This window comes from Botryllus schlosseri, chromosome 6 (genome assembly GCF_051294905.1).
Source record: "Botryllus schlosseri isolate E-star chromosome 6, Bs_hap1, whole genome shotgun sequence".
Lineage (NCBI taxonomy): Eukaryota > Metazoa > Chordata > Ascidiacea > Stolidobranchia > Styelidae > Botryllus > Botryllus schlosseri.
In genome coordinates this window covers 30,350,847-30,377,496 of record NC_137241.1, presented here as the reverse complement: position 1 = coordinate 30,377,496, position 26,650 = coordinate 30,350,847, and the positions used below count along the sequence as shown (strand labels likewise).

The 26,650-nt window shown below is 40.0% G+C and overlaps 2 protein-coding genes across 3 annotated transcripts; one reads left to right on the top strand and one right to left on the bottom strand.

The window, feature by feature from the left end:
* The first annotated feature begins 1,817 nt into the window (after positions 1-1,817).
* LOC145442067 (host cell factor 2-like) lies at positions 1,818-20,424 on the top strand. 2 transcript variants are annotated; one of them, XM_080320062.1, is made up of 24 exons: positions 1,819-2,131; positions 5,132-5,280; positions 6,065-6,225; positions 6,736-6,941; positions 8,848-8,999; positions 9,058-9,277; positions 10,099-10,245; positions 10,475-10,649; positions 10,715-10,796; positions 11,461-11,667; positions 11,728-11,826; positions 13,621-13,767; positions 14,184-14,349; positions 14,774-14,814; positions 14,874-14,899; positions 14,961-15,113; positions 15,360-15,491; positions 15,957-16,141; positions 16,880-17,178; positions 18,259-18,385; positions 18,933-19,092; positions 19,229-19,383; positions 19,924-19,981; positions 20,052-20,424. In XM_080320062.1, the coding sequence occupies exons 1-24, from the start codon at positions 1,972-1,974 to the stop codon at positions 20,086-20,088; spliced, it is 3,444 nt and encodes a 1,147-aa protein (XP_080176188.1). In that variant the 5' UTR covers positions 1,819-1,971; the 3' UTR covers positions 20,089-20,424. The 2 variants fall into 2 exon arrangements, with proteins under 2 accessions (XP_080176189.1, XP_080176188.1); XM_080320063.1 differs by lacking the exon at positions 11,728-11,826 and having other exon boundaries at positions 1,818-2,131.
* Positions 20,425-21,121: 697 nt separating this feature from the next.
* On the bottom strand, positions 21,122-23,095 carry LOC145442068 (ethanolamine-phosphate cytidylyltransferase-like). Its single transcript, XM_080320064.1, has one exon. It carries the CDS (start codon positions 23,018-23,020, stop codon positions 21,893-21,895), a length of 1,128 nt encoding a protein of 375 aa, XP_080176190.1. The 5' UTR covers positions 23,021-23,095; the 3' UTR covers positions 21,122-21,892.
* Positions 23,096-26,650: the final 3,555 nt, after the last annotated feature.

The window sequence follows — 26,650 nt, the reverse complement described above, 5'->3', positions numbered from 1 at the left end:
TCGAAGTACTCAAGTAGTTTTCCTCTACTTCTGATACTTACTCAAGCAGATCTTTTTTTTTAACTACTGCTACTTCGTAATATTTTGTGAACTACTGACTTACTTTTCCATATTTTCAGTTTGTCAAGTAGAAGTAGTTTAATGCCCCAATAAGAAAGATAACGTAAGGAATTTCGGGGCTGTTTTCACGTAGTACCAACATTTCACGTCCAAATATCATATGATCGACCGAAAAGATCATCGCTCCATCAAATATGCCGGACCTGATGTGTGGAACAGTATCCCGCCGGCCATCCGACAGTCGACGAGCATGTCCACATTCAAGTCGAAATACAAGCAATTACTCCTAAATAAATACAGTCCATCCTCAAGATTACCGGACCACGACTGACCTATCGATCTCGCTTCCCATGACATGCCGCCCTATTTCTTGTCGCTTTCTTTTTCTATACTATCTTCTTTACTTTCATTCAGTGTGCATGCCACCTCTTTACATCGCCTAGGCCAAGGTGGGTGTCAGATTCCATAGACTACTCCTTGTCGCTTCGACATCTTCCTGTCTTTTCATTGTATCGCATTTTTGTGGTGTATTGAACTGATAAAATTGCTAATAAACCAATGATGATGATGATGATAATATTCATATCATATGTTACCCAGAATTTTCGTAGTTTCAGTTCTTTTGCCTGGAGAACATACATGTTGAAGTATAAAAGCAAGTGTACTAATGGCTTATATTTTCCTGAAAATAATTAAGCTACACACTATATGGCATTTATACGATCTGCCATATTTTTAATTAACGTATACTAATCGCCCAAAGTGTTAAAGTCGTATCCGACATCTCCGCATTGCTTTTCAACTGAACTCGTGGCCTTATAATATGGGGGAGGGCACCATGCCCTGATATTCTATAAAACGGGGTGTTCGAGTTCACAAAGGATAGAGATTACTAGATATCCCTGCCAAAGGATTAGTATCGCATTTCCATATCAATCCCATGATGAGCACGACTGCGTTCTGTCAAAAATTGACACCTCCTGGGATGCATCAATGTGAATCAAGCTCTCTACACCTTCCGCATAGCTCTATTTGCAGCTTTTGACAGTCCATGCGAACGAATTACGATCGTTTTCACAACTAATTATTACTTGAGTAGATTTCAAATCAGTCAATTCTACTTCTACTTCAAGTAGTTTTAGGTTGCTTATGAAAGAAGTACTTCTACTCGTACTTGAGTAGATTTTTTTCGCCCCTACTTCTACTTCAACTTGAGTAGCCTTCTTGACTACTTTGACCACTCCTGAATGGTAACCCTATCTATGCTATACAAAATACGATTGGTATGAGTTTTTCACTCTCTATTATGTCTTCTAAAAATCCCGCTAAAGAGTCCATCAATACAAAGTTCTTTGTAATTCTCTACTTCTCTATTAGATGCTGACGATTAACCTACCCCTGACAGTAAGTCGAAAACATTTCAATTTATGATTATACGAATATATTGATCATATGTATACTGGGGTTCACCAATGTTTACCACATCCGGGACATTTGCGTCCGCCTTTGCTAATTGGACAACAGATATCAACCATGACGGATCCAAAAAGAGCTATATCCGCCATCTAAAAATTGAGCGGAAAATTTGAATTTCTGTTATGATTTCGAGTATTATCGTTATTTTTCGGCAATAATAATGTTCATAAATACATGTTATATCGTAATTATCATGTTATAACCGCTACAACGAACGCTTGAATCTTTTCTAGCGCTCAGTATTTGTGCCTTCGATTTTGCAAAAAGTGGCGGTTATGAAATTTGCGCATGTTGCAAAGGGTAACGAAGTCGCCTCGTATTGCGTTCAACTTTCTCACATTATTGCTGGAACTGAATATTATCGTCCAGCGTAACACGAGCTGTTCGAGAAATCGTAATCTGAACGCTTGTGCGATACGATTTCTATGAGAAGTCATGAATGCTTCAGTTGTAAAGTGGAAAAAAGTGACCAACTCTACCGGTCCTGTTCCGAGGCCTCGTCATGGACATCGGGCAGTCGCCATTAAAAATTTGATGGTGGTTTTTGGCGGCGGAAATGAGGGCATAGTCGACGAATTACACGTCTATAATGCGGGTAAGTGCGACATCTTCACGGGCACTCTCCCTATACTTGGAAAATCTTCAACCAAGGCTAACAATAACAAGTATTCCTGTATTAGGCTAGTGTCAATGTGTGCATTAGCTATCATAATTAATTTACTGGTATATTTATTATTTTACTTACATACTTGAACTCGTCTTGTGCACTTTACTCCACATACCATGACTGATGACATATTCACTATTATAGCCTCAAACCAGTGTTGGGATGACTCGAGTCAAGTTTTTTGTATGACTTGACCTGACTCGAGTCACTTTGCAAAAATGACTTGACTTGACTTGACTCGGAGCTTCAGAAATCTGCATTGACTCGTGACTCGGAGCAAAATTTACGAGTCAATTTCAAGTCATAAAGTAAACAGTGTCGATTAAATCAATGTATCTTGTGTATGTTTGGATTGTTCAAGATACGCCGTTATCACTTGTGAGAGCAATCAGTCATTCACTGATTGTACGTTACACTGATCTTCCATTGCTACATCACAAATAATTTGACCGCAAACGAAACGATCACAGTTGACGTTGTCGTACCAGTAGCAGATTAGTCTTATAGCAATGTATCTCGGTTTCTTAGACGGCTCAATGCTTGCGTTGCGCATTGCTCAGTTTTGCCAACCCTCTTGTATGATTTAAATCGAACAAATATGGTCTGTGCGTTAATATTCTTACGGATGTGTAGATGGGTAGTGTAGGCTAGTGTACCAACTCAATTTGTTTCACCTTCTCGTGGCTTCGTATTCGGTCCTATATTTTGGATGATTATAACTGACTGTAGCATGTAACTGTACAGCTACTCACGTATTCTAATAGCAGTTGTACGTGTGCGTGGGCGATGTAATGTCATTTTGCATGTTTATTTAACTTCATGTTCGTTATTTGACTCAAGATAGATGACCAATTCATCTGTCTTTCACACACTTAGCAAAATGTGATGGCTTTGAATCATCACTCATACTTCGAAATTCAATTTGACTTGAATTGTGACTTGACTCGTGACTTGACTTGACTTGACTCGACTTGACTCGAGTCACCTCCAAAAAACGGGTGACTTGACTTGACTCGAGTCACCTTCGAAAATCGATTGACTTGACTTGACTCGAGTCAAAATGTCCAATGACTCGTGACTCGAAGGTAGTGACTTGATCCCAACACTGCCTCAAACTCAATATACATAAAACACAATATTGCTGGACATCGGAGTCCAACAGCTGCAGCTGCAGACCAAATGAAAACTATTTCACTTCACTGCAGCTTCATCTCGCTATTGCTATACCTATACATAATTAGCATGCATTGACCATTCAGTCCTGAAAAACTAGATAATTTTAGTTGTCTAATTATATTGATTGAGAACCAGTGAACTTGGCCCATCCCATGGTGAATTTGCCAGAGTGGAGTTGATGTCAACATCACGCAGAACTTTCTCTTTAATTACCTAATTCTATGCAGAAAAGCTCACATCACACAGGATTTATTTCAGTAAATGAACCGAGATTCCATAGCGGTGAATTTGTTGAATAAAATTATCTTTAACGTCATGAATTGTATTGATATTATACTCTCTTCTCGTGTCACTCTTTGCCGGGGTACAGTAGATCACGTGGAGGCAATGGTGAATTGGTGGTGGTGGACACGTATGAATGCTATATTTAAGTTTACGAAAATGAAAGTTATGTTTTGCGCGCACATGGAGACATCAACATATGGTTCGTAAATCTCATGTGGCCCTGTGGTCAAGAAGGTTGACCCCGTGGACTATCTGAAACACCTCTTAGGCACGCGCAGTCAGTCATTATACGCACAGTCTGTCAGAGACAACTACCACATTCTTTCTCCAATAAAACTGCGCTTGCTCTATCCTACTTCAAGGTATTATTTGCATCAAGTCTCAAGTTAGTTACAAATGCACAATATCGTCTCTATTTAAAACGAAGTGAAACTTTCAATTGCCGAGAATATCTATGATTTCCAACACCAAATTCACCATGTGCAATGTAGGTTTTCTGTCTAGTCCTTGAAAAATTAGGCACTCGTCATCAGCATGACACAGCCCCATATAAAGACGATGACTCCACGCCCGAGATGGGCAGATTCCCAAATTTCGGGATTCGAATCTATCCGGATCCGGCTGGCAATTAGAAATTCAGAGGCAAAAAAAATCCGGCTGGTGAATGTCCAGTTCGGAATCCGAAAAAATCCTGCCAGAACAATGCTAATTATTCAAATTGCAGCAAAAAATCCTACTATAATACGACCGTCACTCCAAATCCGGATCCACTCCGGCCAGGTAAAAAACCATTGAAATCCCACTCCTGCTCCTGAACCGGACTGTGGCCATCTCTGCTCCACGCGCGCGTAAAACAATACTCTCATTTTCGAGAACATTCATACGACATGTCCACCACCGCCAATTCACAATTGTCTCCAATAATCAGTACAATTCACGACGGTTATAATAACAAATTCACCATGGGCCGAATTCACTGATCATCGTCCAATTACACTTATGTGAGAAAAATGCCGGTGAAATAATTCTTAACAAATTTGTACAATGTTTCTATGCTCTCATTTTAATTCCAATCTAATTTCTGGTTTCCAGAAAATGCTACGGGAGAACTGTATAATGTGAAAGCCGAGTCAAGCTTGATGTACAACATTTACCATTCCATTTACCATTTTGTTGGATTTCTTTCTAATTCAGAATTTGATTTAACAAAGTTTGCGCGAATTCGGTAATTCCAATTTTATTCTAATTAAAGAAACTGCAGGCACCGGTCTAATTCTAATCTAAATGATGAAGGGAAAATTTTCTAGTTGAACTCGGCTATCACAATTTGAACTACATTTTCCTTACTGCGACCGGTCAATCATTCCTGTGTGATAACATGTCTGAAGTTTTTTTTGAGATAAATAAATTCATTTTCTCTCTCCCACTCTGTCTATTATCAATCCTGTTTCTATCGCTTCTGTTTAGTAACGAATCAATGGTTCATCCCTGCTGTGAGGGGTGACACACCTCCCGGGTGCGCTGCATATGGATTTGTGTGCGATGGTACCAGGCTGTTGGTTTTCGGAGGCATGGTCGAGTACGGTCGATATTCAAACGACCTTTTTGAGCTTCAGGTGAGCCACCACATAGCAGCGCACAATATACAATTGAATAATGTATTCAGATTCAGATTGAAAGCAACCTGAATATTTTCGGCTGACTGTCAGTGGTAGGCCTACACCTAATCATCAGCAACTAGTAGAGATTCCAAAAGAACATTATGTATAAACACTCAAACTTCCTAATCTCTAGTAGTTGCTGACAATTACCCGTGACAGCCGAAAATATGCAGGTTTATTTCAATATCAATATATTACAATATTGTATATCAGTCTCTACTATCCGAACTTGTACAACTACCAATGTAGTTCTAGTTGTAGCTTTTGAGAAGTGAGTAGTTCTACTAGCTCTAGTAGCACATTAGAACGTTTCTGAAAATCTAAAAAAACGAGTCCTGGCATGAATCGTGATACCGATGTTCTGTTGTGTGATGCTCTTGCAGCCATTGCTAGCTCAGAGTGATTGCTACTAACAGTCGCATAGCCAAGGATGTTTTTTGTGGGGGTTCTCAAGACCATTCCCATTTCAAACTAGAACTGATATTCATGTGAAAAACTGAACCGATTTCGATAAAATGAAATTTAATGAGTAGCTTCAGAATTTATTCTAGCTAGTTGTGTTTTGATTAGTTAATTGCAGATATTTATAGGTCCTAAGCTCTTGTTTTAGTTGCGAGCTTTGAAAAGTGGGTAGTTCTAGTTCCGGTCGCGCATTATGAAAATCCAGTAGTTTTTACAAGTCTGCTTTTAACGCGCGATAATTGCGAAGAAATGAAAATATTCGACCCGAAACTTTCAGGCGAGTCGTTGGGAATGGAAGAAGTTGGTCCCGGCTCCCCCTCCGAATGGACCGATTCCCGATCCGAGACTCGGCCACAGTTTCACGCTGATCGGGAACCTCGTATACCTTTTCGGGGGTCTCGCTAACGACAGCGATGACCCAAAGACAAATATTCCAAGGTTTGTTTCTATCGCAATGACAAGAAGAATTCTTCGCTAATGACAGTGAACGCTCAAACTTATGCCGTCACAACATTGTGAATGATGTGGATGAAATTATGTGCCTTTTATGCTACCAGACAGAATATAATGGCAGTTTTACATCACAATCAATTATTTTTAGTAGTTTTTTTACCATACCTTTTTCATTGCACTTTGTGGCGATGGTGTGGGATGTGGGATGATCATGACTTCACAGAAGCCAGAAGTGTACATCATTTTTCACAAACGTTTGTAGCTTTGTGCTACATATTTTGTATGCTGCAATACGACTCGTCTAGATTCACAGTGGAAAATATACTTCTCTAAATAAATATTGATAAATTAACTTCTAGTAGCAAGGAGTTTATCATTTGAGTACTCGAAAAAAATGTCTCTCACTATTTGAATGAGTCATTGGAATTAATATTCGAATCATTATTGCTAGCTCTATTGACAATATCAGCCCAAAGATACCTTGTTTTTTTCTAGATACTTAAACGACCTTTACACGCTTCGATTGGTCCCCGGTTCTGGCGTCGGCTGCTGGCAAGTCCCGGCTACTTTCGGACCTGCCCCTCCCCCCAGGGAATCCCACACCGGCATCTCGTGGGTGGACACGAGCGGACGTGAAAAATTGCTCATCTACGGAGGGATGTGCGGCTGTAGGCTCGGGGACCTTTGGGTGTTGGATATCGGTGAGACAGATTAACCCTGTGATTGTGATTGTCAATGCCATTCAAGTAGAGTTGGTCGGTAACGAAGTACTTTAGTAGGTTTCGACTACTTGAACTACTTTCTAAAGCAGTGGTTCCCAACCTTTTTCGACCCATCGCCCCCTTTTCAAGGTCAACACCGATCATCGCCCCCCCAAATTTTGTGTACCGGAAATTGGGCATGCAAACTGTAATCACCGACGGGTTGACTAAAAAAAAAAAAAAAGGTCAAATTCTCGGCTCGATGTCTAATTTGACACACTTTTGTAACTAAATTTCCGTGGGTTGACTAAAAAAAAAAAAAAGGTCAGCCGTTTTGACGCGTCATCGCCCCCTTCGCTATTTTCGCCCCCCGTCGCCCCCTTTGTCGATTTTCGCCCCCCTGTCGCCCCCTTCGTCATTTTCGCCCCCCTAGACTGCCAAATCGCCCCCTGGGGGGCGATATGGCCCACATTGGGAACCACTGCTTTAGACAGTGGGGGGCGAAAATAACGAAGGGGGCGAAAACGGACGAAGGCCCGGGCGATAGGGGGCGACGGTGCGTTAAAACGGCTATATTGGAGTCGGGACCGTAACTACCGCACCCCAAACCCCTCAATTGGGGGTGGGGGGCCCGAAATCGTAGGAAACCCAAAATTATTTCGTGAATTAACATGAATGATAGAGTAATTTTTTCGAAATTCATGCCACTTTTTCAAAAAATTTTCGCGCTGCGCGCAATTTAATGTTTTCATGTATCTTGATGTTGGGGTCTCCGTCACCCAACAAAAATACGCATGAGTTATGGAAATGGGAGACGTCGGCCATTACTGCGCCACGATGCACCAAGACATGAAGTTAGAGGCCATGTAACATGCGCCTCCGAGAAGTGTGCCAGAACGATCAGCAGCGAGAAGACCTTGGCCGAAAAGAAATGCCCTTGTGCTGACTGAAAACTTCGATCTATATACATATATACAATATAGCCTACATATACGTTTAATTGTCCGTAGGCGCCTCGATGGCTGGCGTCGAATGTTCCTGTCAAGGCGACCTTAACCCTACAGGACAAATGCCATCCCGCAAGGAAAAATTATTTGCCAGTAAAGAAATACCAATATGAAATCATGTGCGTCTTTTCGTTTGGTACGTTTTGACGATTTCCATATCTTCTGACACAGCAGATATAGGAGGTCACGAAATAGCATCATGTAAAGAAGTCAATATAACAATGATTCCGCCCGAAGATATTTAATTATTATTTAGGGGTCCTAACTTTTCCAACATACCACATCGACCATATTGACCGATTCAAACATAAATTATATGAATTTGTTGCGCTTCGCGCGTTTAGGCGAAATACGGTGACTCACCAAACAGTAGCCTACATGAAATAGGGTGTTTTTCGGTTCCCAATATTTGGGGGGCGATGATCGGTGTGGAGCTTCAAAAGGGGGCGATGAGTCGAAAAAGGTTGGGAACCACTGGTCTAAAGTGTGATGATATTAGACTACTACTTTTTAACCGTTTCAGTTTTTTTAGCCAAGACTAGACCAGGAATACTTAACTTTCACTTACTCAGCTACCATTACTTCTACTTGTACCCGAGTAGGAATTTATGCGGTTACTTGTGCTTTTGCGTTAATACCGACAATGACTACCACCTCTGAGTTTAATAAAGAAACATTTCCTTGCAAGAGTCAAGGTAGTTGCCAACATTGGTGCTTCTCCAGTAGAATAGTTATTAATTTTAATCATTAATAATATTTTATCAATAATCATTATTAATATTTTTATTAATAAATAGTTATTCATAGAATGTCGACATTGTCGATTGGTGACATTGACAAAATAGATGCACCCTGTGAGGGTTTCTGTGGATGTTCGATCAATAATGTATTCTGTTTAGACACGATGACTTGGACAAATCCTACTATCGGTGGGGTGCCGCCCTTGCCTAGAAGTCTCCACAGCGCCACGTTGATCAAGGACAGGATGTACGTGTTCGGGGGCTGGGTGCCCCTTGTGATAGACGACATGCGGTCAGGAGGCCATGAAAAGGTGACGGATGATTTGAACGAATGAAATATGGGGTCACAAACAATTTTCTTTTTCTCAGGAATGGAAATGCACCAACACCCTGACTTCTCTGAATCTGAAGACCATGAGCTGGGAGAGTCTCTCTTTGGAGATGTTTGACGAATCGTGTCCGCGAGCGCGCGCCGGACATTGCTCCGTCAACATCAACTCTAGATTGTACATTTGGAGTGGTCGCGACGGGTACCGCAAGGCTTGGAACAACCAAGTCTGCTGCAAAGACCTTTGGTTTTTGGAGACGGGTGAGTCTTGGTTTAGATGTCGCTGAACAGAAAGAAGTATATTTCCGAAATAAGAGTCAACCAAAGCCAAAGCTGTATTATCTTGGCAACAAATGTGATTCTTGTGTCTATTATACAAAAACTCAATAACATGGCAAGTATATAAATACATACAAAACTGAGATTTGTGACTTATAGATACTTCAAGTAATTCTTTTAGTTTACGTAAACTCAAATTAGTTAAATTGAATAAATGTTGTATTTAATTTCCGGCAAATGTTTTCCAGTAGTATAATAATTTAAGCCTTGTTTGTTGCAATTGTTACATTACGAATTACACGTCGGATTTATAGTGTGATTTAAATATATTTTCAGCAAATATATCTTCAATTTGTCATTACTTAACATCAACAAAGCCCGTGTTAACAATGTCATTCATTGCTGTCAATTCAGACAGTAAAATTAATAAAATTAAAAGTTTTGCAGAATACAGAGTGTGAAATTTTACTGCTGTAGTATTCTCTGCTTCTCATTTGGCACCTTGAGGAAACTAATCGCCAAAACCTATTGTACGATCATATAGACTTAAGCCTATATAGAGATATGTTGTGTATGCCAGTATGTAAAAATATATAGGGAAATGCAATTATGTACATAGGATAAAATCGATATATACATCGTCGCTGTGGAATCAGAGTGGCATAGGTCCATATTTCAAATGTTGATAAAATCAAGTTTTCGTAATAGCTTCATTTTATTCTGGCCATATCTTGACCATGGTTATGTTTATAACGATGTCACAGAAGAGTGAATAATGATAACAACCCACTCTGCTCAAACAGAAAGGCCAGGAGCGCCGCCTAGAGTACAACTTGTCCGGGCATCCACGGCCACTCTTGAGATTTCTTGGGGGGTTGTTCCGATCGCAGACGCTTATCTCCTGCAAATCCAGAAATACGATATCGGGACGAAGGGGACAAAAAAATCAGGTAAATGAGTCACATTTGCACAGATATTCTTGACGAGCTTTTGAAACTGTATATTTATGACATTACTTCCCTTGTCCCTAACTTTTTAGGTAAAACTAAGCCAAGAATAGGTTTTACTTCTTGGAAATGTGTACTTCTAGTTTTATTGGAGCATAAATTTGCGACATAACCTTTGCTCATGAGTTTCCTAAATATACATTATAGTGTAAGCTGAGACTGTTTTCCGCAGATTCGAAAACCGAGGCATCCCTGGTGGACACGGTGCCGCGTCTCTCGTCTTCCGTGGCCACCACGACATCTGTCACGCTGAGTGGCATCGCGACGTTGGCTGCTGCGGCCGCTGCCACGCAACGTATGCCTCCCGCCTCACTCGCTTTGCAGCAACTGCCCAGTTCTGTGCAACCGTGAGTGTTCTGTCTATCTTGTTCTCCAAGTCTGTGTTGCGAATGAGTGGTTCGTCTCATTACAGGATTCCTCCTTCCATGTTGAGCAGCATAACTCCTGCGGGACAAGCGGCCAAACCGCACATAACCACCGTAAAGAGTAGTATTGTGAGTATTTGGATGACAAGATATGTGATTTCCACTAATGTGTGCGTAGATTTTTACTACATGTATGCTACATTATGACCAATCCGGGTTTCAAGGCTTCCGCAGTGGAAAATGGTATCGAAACTATGATTCACATTCATAAATCAACTGTTAGTGGCAAGGACCAACTAATTTCAGTGCTCTAAAAATTCATCTGTGACTACTTGACCCGAATAAACAGAATTAATACTGGTCTCCCCGATTATTTGAGCTTTCATGTCGGTGGCGTCATATTTTGTGATACGATAGTAGGCATACGATGTTCTTTCCAATTCTATACTAGTTGCTGAGGATTACCTTGACAAGTGCTATATTTGGCTTCATTTCAATACTGATCCATGGACATATGAGCATGTGGGTTAAATTATAGGTTAGGGTTGAATTTAGGCTTGGGTTAGGGTAAGGCTTGAGGTTGGGATATTTATAGGGGTTAATGTCAGGGTTATGTTTCGGGTTAGGATTAGTTCTGGGGTTATAAAGTCACATGCTGAAGTGTTTCATGCTCAACTGTCGTTTTCCACGTGTCGCATGCCGGGCAACTGAATATACTATTCTATCATGAATATTTTTAAAAGCCGTATTCGAATTCTTGACCACCCATTGGTTATTTGAAATTTTGTCTTAGACTCCAACGTTGACAAAACCACAGCTGACGTTCGTCCGGACGGCCACAAAGCCCCAAAACGTCACCGCGGGAACCCGGCAATTCATCACGGTCAAGAAGGGCACCTCCCAAGGCCCCCCGAAAGTCGGACAGATCGTGACCACGGTGATCGGCGGTGTGACGAAGACCATCACGCTCGTGAAATCGCCGGTGCCTACCATTCCAAAGGTGAGTCGCTTTTCATATGTCTCGGGGAATATGTACGCTAGCTTTCGTTTTCTCTCCCAGCTTGCCGGGCGTCCGCAAAACAAGCCGCAGACTTTTGTGAAACTCGTCTCCAATCCTGGAACGGCAGGAGCGAGTCCTATCTCCATAGTTTCACCCCAGGTATATTATAGCGAGCTCGCACTTGAAACCGGCAACCCTCAGCCAGACCATCAACTAGAAAACTTTCAGTTTTTTCTAATTAGATTCGATTTAGGATTATACCGCCACAGTTTTTCAAATTAGATCGCAATCACAACCACTGAACAACTTTGAAATTGAATCAAGTTCAGTCCATATCTAATCAGAGTTCTTCTCATGAGCACGCAAATGGGCAAGTGTCTGTGCGCTTGGCTTGGCTCGTTTCACACGATGCATTCTCCTGGAGCATTTACAGGAAAACCATAAATAAAATTGGAATTAGATGACCGGCATTTTGCTCTCACTAGTCTAATCAGACAATTATTAGAGAATTATCTAGTTGTTCAAGTCTGCCCTGGACACTTCATCAATTAGGGAAATTCAACCTGTGTTCGCCTCAATTATTCAAATTTTCATGCCAGTGACGTCGTATCGGTGATACGATTGTTGATACTTTATAATCTACTAGTTGCTTACGATTACCCCTGACTAGTGTCAGTCGAAAATATTCAGGTATATTTTAATATGAGTATGTTATTCCATTGTACATGAAAGTAGCGTTGGGACCCCGGGAAATCCCGATCCCGGGATTAACCCCAATAATATCCCGGGATTTGTGAACAGCATCTACCAAGGCTTTACGTAGCGTCATGTGTCATTTTTTGGTAATAATGCAGTGTCAAAAACTAGACAGGTTGTCTAAAACATTGTTTCTTAACCTTACGTCCGTGCAGCGCCCCTTTTCGTAAATGGCCTACGTCTGGCGCCCCCACCCATATTTTAAGGATATTTCGCCAACAAATTACGAAACCGTCTAAGCGATGATATTCTTGATCAGTGGTTCCTAACCAATTTGAATGTCGGAGCCGCATTAGAACACCCGATTAGACTATATACTGATAATGAAAATTCTAAAGGTAGCTAATAACCTACCTCTAAATCCCACCATCTAGCAAACTCAAAAGCATGCACATGCACATAGACTTCTACAGATTGAATATCTGTTATTTTAGCATTGGTAGACGCAGATTGGCAAGTGCTATACATTGAAATAAATTGAAAATGCATTACTTAACATACTATTTACTTGTTATGTGATAACTCTTCATAGATTCCAGCACTTGATACACAAGTTTGCGGAGGATTATTCTATGAAAAATATTGGACTTATTGCAATTTATATTTGACTATGAGCCGTTATATTAATGTTAGTGAAATTGTGTCGTAATTTACTCTTCAAAAAGGCGATATATAAAGGTCTACGAGCAGCAGAACTCAGGATATGTCGTTGTCTGACGGGTATTCCTCCGTGCGTTTGACGCTAGTCTGCAAGAATTCTGTTTTCAGAAGCGGCCTTAGACTGGTTTAGAGATATCTAATATTCCTCATTTCAGCATTCATATACAAAAATTGCCTATAACTATTTATAGAAACAAACAACAACTGTCGTCCATTATATTTTTGTGGCATATTTAGAGGTCACTCAGAGCCACAAGAAGACTACCTTGGAGCCGCGGTTGGGAATCACTGCTCTTGATGCTCTCATGTTTTGAGTCAATATTACAAGGAATAAATGTTGTTTATGTAGCTTGTATTATGCATATTTTACTATTTTGCTAATCCTGGGATTGAGAAGCGAAAATCCCGGGAAATCCCGATCCCGGGATTTCATTCGATCCCGAAGTCCCAACCCTACATGAAACGTCTGTACCTCAGAGTGGCTTTGAGTTCAAACTGTTAGACGCAAGGTGGAAAAACTCTTTCTCTGGCATACAGGCTGGTACGCAACCGAACACATCCATCATCAAGACAATCCCTCTGAAAGGAAACTCTGGCCAGCCGAAAATCGTCGCCATCACGACCAAAGTACTACCTTCTTCCATCACAAACCCGAACGTAATCACGACCAACAAAGGCCAGCCCGTGAGTTTGGTTTAGTGGGGTTCTTTCAGTCTGGTATTATGGCAAATTTTTCGATGCATCATGTATTTTGTTAGTTAGTTAGTTGTATTTTACAACTCTGTTTGGGTGGTATCAAATGCTTTGCATTCATAATGGTTATTTTCCTCTTACCATTTTTAGCCCTATTTTACAAGCATGGACAAAATATCAAAAATGCGGTAACTTACTGTTCTTCTAAGTTACAATGAAATGCCTGCCTAGACGCTCCGAGTCTCGAGTCATATGACTTGGTTCGAGTCGTGCGTAATGACTCGAGTACAAGTTGAGTCAATACACAAATTGAGTCGAGTCATTTTCTTCAATATGTTTCTTGGTATGATGAATACAAGCCTTATCCATCTACCGAAATCATTTATGATTTTACCCCCGATTGCTAGGTTGTCATCAAAAGCTCGCCGATGGGGACTTTGAAAAGCGGCATCACCCCGGTCGTGATTGGGTCCGACGGTTTGCCGAAAGGACTGAAATTCATCCCGGCCGGAAACGGGGTGCAGAGGATCGTTGTCGGGCCCCAAGTGAAGCCGGAACAGGCTCCTGCTTCAGGTGAAGAACTTTGATAGCATTACTATATAGACTTTGACAGCTAGAGAATCCTAGTTGTCTAATTCGACTGATTATAGCGAAACGCCAGGATTCTAATTCTTATCTGATTTGTGAAATATTTCTATGCTCTTACTTTAATACTAATCTGCTTTCTGGTTTTCCTGAAAATGCTACAGGAGAACTGTATATGCGAAATGAGTCTAGCTTGGTGTACAGACATTTGTGATCTCATGCTTATCAGAATCATCCCCGATTTGATGTGAAGTAAACTTGATTTGTTTTTTCCTTCTAATTCAGAATTGAATTCGATGTCCGAGGTTTTACGAGTTCAGTAATTCTGGTCTAATTTGGAAAAAAAACTGTAGCTATCATTCCAATTGTGATCTAATTCGAAAAAAGCTGAAAATGTCTCCATCCTTTATAGCTACTACGACCACTACGACATCAGAGAGCGCCAAGGTGTCGGTAAGTCAAGACATTTCAGCGTAAATGATTTTTGATCTTAAAATAAACTATTATTTTAGGAGGCGAAGCCGGATCTGGGATCAAGGTTTGTGAAATTAAGTTTTTAGCCTTTCTGAGAGACGTTATCACTGATTTTGCTGTTGCAGTGTTACCTCGCAAGCCGAGTGCAAAAGCCCACCGCATGAAACCACAACGACGAGTCAAACCGAGTCGTTGACTGATGCTGTTGCCGGTAGCAACGCGGACAAGACGACCACAACATCGTCCGGTCAAGAGACTGCAGTTGCTACGAGCAATGGGTATAATATTATATAATTTTCTGGGCTTTTCATGGAAAATGATGCGGAAAAAACTATTGACAAATTTTTTAAACTGAACTTGACTTAACTAGGCTCAGATGCCAGAATACTTACTTTTTCACTTCGAAATTGCTATTTCCACTTGTACTTGAGTAACAACAATGACTACTTCGACTCACTCTGCTGGAAACGTTATCAATACGTATTTTACCAAAAAATAAAAATAAAAATAAATCCTCTCTTCAGGCCCGAATGCAAAAGTCCTCCTCACGAGACTACGACAACCAAACAGACGGATAGCAGCACGATGGCCACGGCGGGGGGTAGCGGGGGCACCAGCACCACTAGTTCGTTGCAAGGCACCACCATTTCTTCCAGGTTTGTAGCAGTTTCGATGTTTTGAAGTCCAGAAGCAATTCTATATCATGTCCGTATGCAGAACTAGTATCGACTAAAATTTGATCTAAAACTCGCATGAAGATGGAATGTCTGAGGAATTTTTCATGTCCCAGTCCAAATTCAGCTTGAAAATAATCTTAAATCCATGTCCGATTGTCCGTGCTCGTATTTGGCTCAGACAATCGTGATAAAATCTATTTCATCCTCCATCAAATCATGTTGAAGTCACAGCTAATAAAATTCGCTTCAGAACTAGAACCACTCACTCTTCAAAGCACGCAACTACAGTTGGTACTAGAACCACTCCCTTTTAAAATCTGCACCTAGAACTAGAACTACTCGAAAAGCAGTGGTTAGTTGACCATCGCATAACTTGATTGGTGGTTTGTACAAGTCTGGTGTCAGAATATCTTATTATTCAAATGAGTTCATTTTCATTTTCAGCCAAGAAGAATCGGGTCCGGCCGCGGTCGCCGGTGATAACGAGTCTGCCCCGACCGAAGCTGCCGTGGCAACGAAATCAGACGCGGATGATGCGCCGGTCAAGAAAGATGAAGCCTCGGACAGCATGACCAAGCAGATTCCAGACGTGACATCTGCGTTACCCTTCGATTTCATGTCGTCTGGAGGTAAGCTTGAAAATTGTACAAGTATTTCAAAGGCTTCAATGGCATTTGAGTAAGCAGAATTATGACGGTTCCACATGGAAAGTGATGAAGAGTATGCTAAAACTTCAAATACAAATTATAGCAAGGCAGAAGTTTTACCTCAAAAACTTTTCGAGCAGAAGCGGAATAATGGAACTAGAGTAGAAGTTGAAGTGAAATCTCTATGCTCAATCACTAAAAGTAGAATATATTATTATATTGTTATGATAGAATGTCCGTGGTCTATTGCATCCCTCAAAAACTGTTCAGAAGTAATGCAATTAAGTAGAAGTTACTTTTACAATAACTAAAAGTAGAATATATTATATGGTTATTATAGAAAGTCAGTAGTTTTGCCTTTGCCTCAAAAACTGTTGAATTGTAAGAAATTCAGTTGAAGTAGAAGTTGAATTAGCAGTTTGTAAGACATGCTAAAACTACCTTGATTGAAAGTGGAATAGGAAAAGTGTGAAAGACGTTTGAGAAAGCAGATCGACAATTTCACCATGAAAAGTGATGTGAACTTACCCTACAACTACTTTCTGCTTCATGAAATTCTGATTATAAAATATGAAATGTAAGATATAATGTAAGCTACCCTCGAAGGTCGTGGAGAAATATACGAGTGATTGAAAAAAAATGTTAAATATCAAAAAATTTATGTATATTTATATTTGTTGTAATGAATAAAATAGGGCAGTGAAAACTTTTTGCGTTCAGAAAAACCGAAAAGTCCCGAACCGATGGAGACCACGGATTCTGCGCCGCAGCAAACCTTGCCTCCTGTGACCTCACAACAGACTTCGGAAACGAGTGCTGCGAAGGCTCAAGAGAGCGCCCCCCAAGAGACCACCCCGGTCAGCAACGGGGTCCAGTCGGCCCCCTCCGTGAAAAGGGAAAGCGCCTCCTGGTACGACGTGGCTATCACGAAAAATACGTCGTTCACGGTGGACCATTATCTCGTGCCGGAGGTATCTGGGTTTCCCGGCAGTGGAAACGTGGTCCCTTTCCCAGACGAGGTGAGGTGTTCTAATTGGACTAACGACAGCAAAATACATGTAATCTGATTTGTGAAATTTTTTATGCTATAATTTTAATATTAATCTAATTTCTTGTTTTCCTGAAAATGCAACGGGAGAACTGTATCGTGCGAAACGGGCCAAGCTCGGTGTATAGACATTTGCTATTGTTGCACTAATACGGATAAATTCTGATTTGATATGAAGTGAACTTGATTCATGTTGCATTTTTTGTGATATGTGATTGAATTCAGATTCTAAGATTTTGCGAATTCTGACCAAATTTGGATTGAAAACTGTGTAGCAGGGCTGTTCAATAAAAAAAACTTTTCCTTCAGATTGCACTGGCTACTTGATAAAATTGTTAGGTTGGTTAAAAAAACGCTGCACACCAACTTTGGATCCATTCCAACCAGTAGAAGCGGGATTCGTACAGTAGGAAGTTTTTAATTGATTAAAAAACAAAAAATAAAATTTCGAAATTTTTTTGCCGATTCAATAAAATTGTTAGGCTGTCAGTAGAGATGATGCACACCAAATTTGGTTCAATTCCAACCACTAGAAGCAAAGTTATTGCAGTTGAAAAATTTGGATTTGAATAAAATAGTATTTACGGTGACTGACTCTTTGATTATTTATTATAAAATCATGGAATTAGAAATTTTGCTAATGCAATAACTTTGCTTCTAGTGGTTGGAATTGAACCAAATTTGGTGTGCATCATCTCTACTGACAGCCTAACAATTTTATAGGGTCGGCAGAAAATTTTGAAATTTTATTTTATGTTTTTTAATGATAAATTCAAAACTTCCTGCTGCATGAATCTCGCTTCTACTGGTTGGAATGGATCCAAAGTTGGTGTGCAGCGTTTTTTTTAACCAACCTAACAATTTTATCAGGCAGCCAGTGAAATCTGAAGGAACTTTTTTTTTTAATAGCCCCACGTGTGTATTGCTAACATTCTAATTCTGATAAAACTGCAGCTATCATTCTGATTGTGATGTAATTTGGACAATCTGAAGATTTTCTAGTTGTCAATGGTTGGCCCCTTCCGAGGTAACCAACGTATCGAATTTTCAGAACGGATCGATGATGCTCCGAGTTCCGCTCGAGTCCGGGACCGCGTACAAATTTCGGGTGGCCGCCATCAATTCTTGCGGCAAGGGACAGTTTTCCGAAGTGTCCGCGTTCAAGACGTGCTTGCCAGGTGCGTGGAACATCCTCCGAGTCACAAGTCGTATCGAGTCACTGCGCATTTTGACTCAATTTTAGAAGGCGACTCGAGTCACGCCAAGTTGCTCAATTAGTAGAGGTGACTCGAGTCGAGTCTAGTCAAGACAAGTCTGTCAATTTTTTAGAGGTGACTCAAATCAAGTCACTTGATTTATGAGTCGCACTAATAGTGTCACTTTCTTCGAGTCACAAGTCGTGTCGAGTCATTGCTCATTTTGTCTCGAGTCTAGTAAAGTCGAATTCTTGAAGTACAAAGTATGATTTAAGAAATATTGAGTCACAAGTCATATAAAGTCAATCCACATCTTGACTCAAGTCAAGTCACCCGAATTTTGAGTTGCGTCAAGTCAAATTCTATAAGTACAAGCCATGATCCCGATTATATCGAGTCACAAGTCATTGCACATTTTGACTCGAGTCAAGTCAAAATCAAGTCAAACCAAGCCTACTTGGTATGATTCAAATAAAAAATGCCGATTATTCAAGTCATTAGGTAAAGTCGCAAGATTTGTTGATTGCAGGATTTCCCGGAGCTCCGTCCGGCATCAAAATCAGCAAATCGGCAGAAGGAGCGTCCATCTCGTGGGAAGCGCCTTCCAACGTTAACGGACTGATCATCGAATACTCGGTTTATCTGGCCGTAAAAGGCCAGCAGAAACAGGCCAATATGCAGTTTGTCAGGTGAATATCGCACATTAATTGACTCTTAGTGGAAAGGAGCGTATCGTTTGATTGCTCGGAAAATAGTTGGGCCCTCGTCAAGATCACATATTTTTATAATATTGATATTCAATGATTTTAAATGTTCGTTCTTCAGAGTGTTCCTGGGTGAGTCCCCTCGCTGCTCGGTGTCCCACCAGCAGCTGACCAACGCTCACATCGACTGCACCAGCAAGCCTGCCATCATATTCAGGATCGCGGCCAAAAATCAGAAAGGATACGGCCCCGCGACGCAAGTGCGTTGGCTACAAGGTTAGTAAGCGAACTTGTTTGTATCTTGGTAATTAACGGAGGTTTTCAGTAACGAGGTACTTCTACTTTCCGAAGTACAGAACTTCAATATTGCAGCAAACAATACGTTGATATTGCCTAATTTATTCCACTCAGAGCTTTTGGACTTGCTCTCTTCAGGAGCGAACGCCAGTAAATGAGGTTAACCAAGTTCGAGAAAGAATTTTGTCGTTGTGACGTAATAATGACAAGTACTCTAAATAGGTTTGCCTACTTGGTTAACATTTTAGACTACTTCTACTTGACAGCTTTCAGTTTCTTAGACACAACTAGAGGCCCGGAATACTTCTACTCGTAATCAAGTAGAAATTGACGTTTCTTCACTGGTTATGTTTTCTCCTTATGCATACTTCCACTTAACAGTTTTGTTTTTTAGGCTAAACTAAGAACTAGAACTCTTGTAAATTTGTACTTGCACGTCTGTAGAAATTTACAATGTTTTTACTTCTTCTTGAGTATTGATGATGACTATTTTTACTACCTGTCCTCTGGTAATTACAGATGCTTCGAAAGTGGACACGGCCAGACAGAGTTTCAAACGCGCTTCGGGAGCTACGGAGTGAGTTTGCTATTTCGTATTGTATACTATTTATTATATTTGTGACATCGCTAATGGTTTCGTGTTTCAGAACCCCGTCGGCGAAAAAACAAAAAGCGGAGAGTTGAAGGAGACGGCGCCGGACTCTTGCAGTAATTTTAAGTTTCTTCTAAATTATGAAGGTGTACCTGAGACAACTCTCCGATCGGATCATCTTTAGCTGCCCGACATGTCTATTTTTCTACAGTAGCATAGCGACTTTAACAGGGTCATCATGGTCACAAGCGGAGACCGCTCATAACAGAGATATTGGTTGATTGTGATTCGGCTGTACAGATATTTGAAAAACGGGGTTGACGACAAGTTATTAGTCGTACGATCGTAGATTCGCGACTAACCATTGCATTGCATGTTGCCTTTTTTGTTTGTGAATATTTTAAATAGTAAACGGATATTACTGAGGACGCTGATTGTGTTGGTTGCGCGAAATGATTCATTATTTGCGGAAGAGGAAGTTGAATTAGCGGCGTCCGTGTGTTACCTTACTAAGAATTAAGATCAATAGTAATACATCAACATTTATTCAGTATGTGAAGAGATTTTTTGAGGTACAGAACAAAAATATATAATTGAATAATATACAATCGGATAATATTAGGGTTACCAGAGGACACTTTTAACAAGTTGTAAACATAATAGCGGACATAATTTGGTTGACTGAAAATAAACAAGGTCATTTTCCAACTCAACTCCGAAAGACCCACTACTACATAAAATTAATTGGCATTGACCTTTTTCGTTTTGTAGTCACCCTCAACATCAAAATTCAGATTCTGCGTCAATTATGGCATCTTTTAGTTGTCTGTCACCTGGCTCCTAAATGCTATGAAGGACGACGAATTGCAAAAATGAGGACATTTATTTGGGCGTCCTCGTAGGACATTCTAGATTTCTTGAAAAAGGAGGGCAAATCCTTCTAAAGGAGAACGTATGGTAACCCTAATAATATGCCATACAGGGAATTGAGATCAACGGTAATAAATCGACAGCATTTTGACACATAAAAATCGCATGCGGCCTGAATTTCCAGTTAACTTTACGGGGTGCATAACTTTGATACATTTTGATAATATATAAGACCAGGGATACAGGACTTCAATATACATTTCAATAATATATTCATTATGTAAAATATAGTAAAATCCTTCAGGGGCAATCGTCAGCAAATGAGGGATTTGAAAAGCGTCATACTATTTTCTAACATCTTTACATAATAAATACCTGTTAACCTGTAAGTGATTAAAATGTATATTAAAGGATCACAAAAACATGACATCCATGTAAAACGTACAAAATCTGCATTACCACAGCAATACATTTGCATTCGAGGAACAAGTACGATTATATATTAGAATATACTTTACTACGTTAATTGTAGAAATCACTCGCAACACATAAAATTGCACGGGTCGTACCAAGCTGGTAATCTCCACAGGAGGCAGAACAGCTTGTTAACTATGATTTAAGTCAGAAATGTTTGAGGGAATCGTGCGTCAGTGAAGTGGGTTTTCCAAGTGCGTACAACTAGAAATTTTCATCTTTTCTAAGTTACATTAGAATTACTGAATTCTCAAAATCTTTGAAATCGAAATCAAATTTGAAATAAATACAACAAAAATCAAGTTTCACTTCATATCAAATCAGAGCTCATGAGCAGCATGACAAATGTCTTTACACCGAGCTTGGCTCGTTTTGCAAGATGCAGTTCTGTAGCACTTTCAGGAAAACCAGAAATTAAATTAGAAGTAAAATGAGATCATAGAAACATTTCACGAATCTTATTTGAATTAGATTAACAGCATTTTGCTCTAATCTAATCAGACAACTAGTTGTCCAAATCTGGTGGCACGTCCGAATGAGAGAGAAAATCCGTTAAATCGCGTCTGGAAATCCTTTATTTTTTCTCGTCGACTCATACACGGACAACTCTCTCTTTTCCTTTGCCCTATTCCTTTCTTCGTAATTCTTTCTGTGTTCGATGATGCGCTGAACGATCACGGCCGTCGTCATGCTGGATTGGCTTTCGATCAGTTGAAATTTTCCTTGCCTTTTGGCTTCACCGTACGGGTCGTCACCATTTTCATCAGCGTAGACTTTGCTGTTACCGTGCATGACCAGAGATACGTTAAAATGTTTGAGCAGATCGTTTGAGACATTATAAGGAGCTCCGATGACAACTTCATCAACATAACGACAAGCTAACACGCTCAATACTCTCTCGTGTAGATTCATAATCGGATAATTGCTTCCACAGTATCGGTTAACTTCTGCGTCAGTGTGTAATCCAACAACAACATAATCTCCATGTTTAGACGCTTTTTCTAAGAACGATAGATGTCCGATGTGAAAACAATCGAAAGCTCCTGCGACATAGATTACTTTATCTGTCGATTTCGCGACTCTCCCACCTGAAAACTGCACGATTCTTTGAGTCGTGGCAAGAAATTGCGAGACGCCGGTCCACGGGCTGTGTCCCGTTGCGTCTTTTTGAATATCGTTCATCGTTTTCTTGTCCGGAAGGTCCTCACCTTCTCTCTTATGGTGAGTTTTCGTTACGAGCAACATACGTCCGACAATGTCAGTCGTGGACACGCCTTGCGTGCGTTTCACTTCACGATAACGATTCGCGTCTTTTACGACTTGATAAGCGTCCTGTCCATTTGCCATTACTGATATATCATCACCATGACACACAAAATCGCAGTCATATTTATCCAAAGTTTCTAGAGTTGTGGAATACGGTGCATCTTCTACAACTTCATCGACCCATTTGATGGCACGCACCAATTTGTAACGCTCCTCTTGGTTGTAAACCGGTGGTCCTTTTTGTTTCGCGATCTCCTCGTCAGAATGCACTCCCACAATGAGATAATCTCCCAGAAGTTTCGCTTGACGGATTAGATTCGCGTGTCCGAAATGGACCATATCAAAGCACCCGTCTACCCACACTCGGACTGGCTTTTTATCTCCGTTCGGAGCGACTTTGCCATCCTCACCCATGGTTGACGTGTCGATAAAACTATATTGACTATCTAACAGTAAAATGATAAACAACTATAAAATATGAGTCACACAAGATGAGTTATATCATATGCAAGTGCAACACTATGGGGATAAGAACCACTCGTAAAAATTCAAGGAAATTTCTGGATTTTCTGAAAATGCTACAGAACTGTATCGTGCGAAACGAGCCAAGCTCGGTGCATGGACATTTGCTATCCTCATAATCAAGAAAATCAACTCTGATTCGATACAAACTGAACTTGATTTTTGTTGCATTTCCTCTAATTCAAAATTTAATGCGATTTCCAAGTTTTTGCCAATTCAGTAATTCTAATTCAAATGAAATTTGGAAACTGAAAATTTTCTATATGTCCAAATCTGGCGTTATGGGCATAAATTCAGGGTAGGGGAGAGGAGGCCAAGATGAGACACTTTTCTGATAATTCAAGGCCACTCAAAGAATAATGCCTTCTGAGGATTAATTTTGGTACCAATGGAAAGCCTGTGATCTCTACTTTCTATGACGATGGCTTGAGTTCTATTGAATAACATACTGATGGATTTCTTGGCCTTCAAAAATCCTTGCTCAAATGTCTCAACTTACCCCCAGGTGAGGGTAAGATGAGACACACTGTGTTTAAGATGAGACACCAAGCAATTCATGCTCATTACACCACCAATTCACCCCAAATGATGAATCAACCAGCAACATCGTGGATAAAATATAATAATCATGAAATAATTCATTTTTAAAAAGAATTGGTACATCATATACAAATATAAGTGACATCGAAAACCAGATCCAGCAACAATAAGAGTTTCGTTATTATTTTGTCTTATAATATCACATCTGGTAAACTACTAGATAAATAATACATTTTGTGTGCCTTCAACAGTAAATTTTTAATCTTCCGAGGCCTTCAATAGAAAAGCCCTCTGATACCCATGTCTCATCTTACCCCCATAATTTTGTCTCATCTTACCCCCACACCTAAATTAACATATAAATTCGAATAAAAACATTTCTGTCCGTTACTTTTCAGAGGTAAGCGCATGATTACACTGCTAATATTGCACTCAACCAGCTCCAGTATTCTTGTTTTATAATATTAAGTACTAGGATAGGTATGCCCTTACAAACATGAATTCACATAACTGACATAGGCTATGAAAATATAGTTTTTGGCATTTTTCTTCCCAACCTCAAATCTGTTTGCCTTGTTAATATGGTAGGACTATAGAATGGCATTGTGGGAACAACATAGTTGAAGGAATCTGTCCATAAGAAAATTTTTCTGTGAAAAAATTGCATGTCTCATCTTGCCCCGTGTCTCATCTTGGCCTCCTCTCCCCTACTTGGTTATCCATTTTACAATGTCCGCGTGGTGAAACTTTTAGTGTCGGCCTTTCAATAGAATGAATAGATACCCGCCTCCCACCTCCTGTGATTATTATTTTCTTCTATGTTGCAGACTGTCCACTGTTATATTTATTGGGATGAGTGCACTTGATTATTTCACTGCCATGAAGTGACGAGTAACAAGGCCTTTATAGGCCATATCGTCACCTCCAGTCAACTTTTTATGTTTGACGAAGCAATAAAAATGTCTGTCTGTCCCTTGGATGACCTATATTAATTATTGTGTTTGTGTATCATAAAATGTCTACCACAACAAATGGCCTCACATCAACACATTTGACTCATTCATACTTTAGACATAAACAAAACACAATAAACTGAGTGATCTCTAACGTGCCGTGAAAGCAGAGAATACCCAGTTCGTTTATGTTTCTTAACCATTTAGTATACATTTTATCCTGTTTCACTGCAGCTTGGATGTCTGCATATACCAATCATTGATGACATATATTACAAAATGTGCCATAATGAATTATCCTTATTTGAAGTGAAAAAACATCAGAAGAGCCAACTGCCTGTATCAAATGGAATCGGTGTCCTGTGCTCACACTGTTTTATTTTTTATTAAATTACTTCACCTTGGAAAATCATCGCTGCTCACTTGTTATATCAGGCAAAACGTACCGAGATTCCAGAGGGCCTGCCAAGTGCCAATACCTAGCAAAATTATCAAATCATAACATTTGGTAAGTCCCCTGAGATCTAATTCTACATTAGGCGACACGGATTGAAGTCTCCTGCAAATGACCCCGGTTCATAACGGGTTATGTGTTGCCTTTAAATTACCCCGCTGGTAGCCGCATGCCAACGATACAATTTATGAATCATATATTATTTGCTTTCATGATTTTACCGCACCCTGGTCAAAATCTTCCGATTACCCTGGCAACACTAATTCCTACCTCCGGAATCAACCGAAGTCGAACCAGTCTACAATCTCCTTTACAGTCGCTTTGTTACATTCGACTCGGCATAATCGTAATGCGAAGATGAATATTTCGAAATAATTGAAAGTTATTGTTGTGTAAATATTTGCTGGGGACTTCGACCTTACCTGGGAGTGGTGATTGTTCATGGTGTTGCGAAATCGGCGGCTATTGAGAATTGAACAATGAACATGGATTTCAGTTTGGTTGGATTTGGACCTTGGACTAGAATGAAACGAATTTGGACTTGAATATGAACTTTCCGACCATTTTCAGTTTTCATACGACTTTTGAGCAAATTTCAGCCGTTACGCGATTTGGACTTGGACATGAGACGAAATTAACCCTGACTTTGTATTTAAATCCCAAATCAGGAGCAGGATTTAGATTTAAAAATATTTTATCCGCTCATCTCGATCACTTTCTCTCGTTCAATTTCCTACAGCAAACTGATCATATGTGGTGGTTCCCAACAGGGTATATCCAGTGGCCTCCTTGCACAATGCACATTCTCTTCGTCTTCCATTTGAAACTAAAAAAACTTGTACGAACTCTTTTGAAGATATTTATTTATGTTGAACGCCACAAGATTGCGATTAAAATAAAAAGAAAATAGGAAGGATGTGAACAACGTGGAAAAGTCAATTAAAACATAGTCACATTTTATAATCAAACTACTAATCACTATCCATCGTTATAACATGTAAGATAACCTTTATACATACATTTGTAAAGGCTATAAATGAAAAACACCCCTTGACTTAAGATAGGAACAAAATCACGTTAAGTCAAGTTAGGTTAAAAATAGTGTCAATAGTGTCGCTTCCTTTTTCTATACATCTTCTTTACTTTCATTCAGTGTGCATGCCTCCTCTTTACATCGCCTAGGCCAAGGTGGGTGTCCGATTCCATAGACAACTCCCAGTCGCTTCAACATCTTCCTTTCTTTTCATTGTATCGCATTTTTTGTGGTGTATTGAACTGATAATAAACCAATGATGATGATGATGATGAAAGCAAGTGAAAATTTGTCTACATAAATTGTAAAGACATCTCAGTGATCAATGAACTAGATTTCACGCCTGGATGACCAGATTTCTCTTTTGTTATTTTTGGGAGTGAAGGGAAAAACCGTGTTCGGGAAAACTGGTCAAGTCATGACGGAATCGGTGAAATATTTCGATAGGGAAGTGATAATTTCCGAACCGTTGTTAAGTGGCTTATGCAAATATTTTTCCGGGCATCGAATGAATGAATAACTGATGTGGTGTATCAACGTAG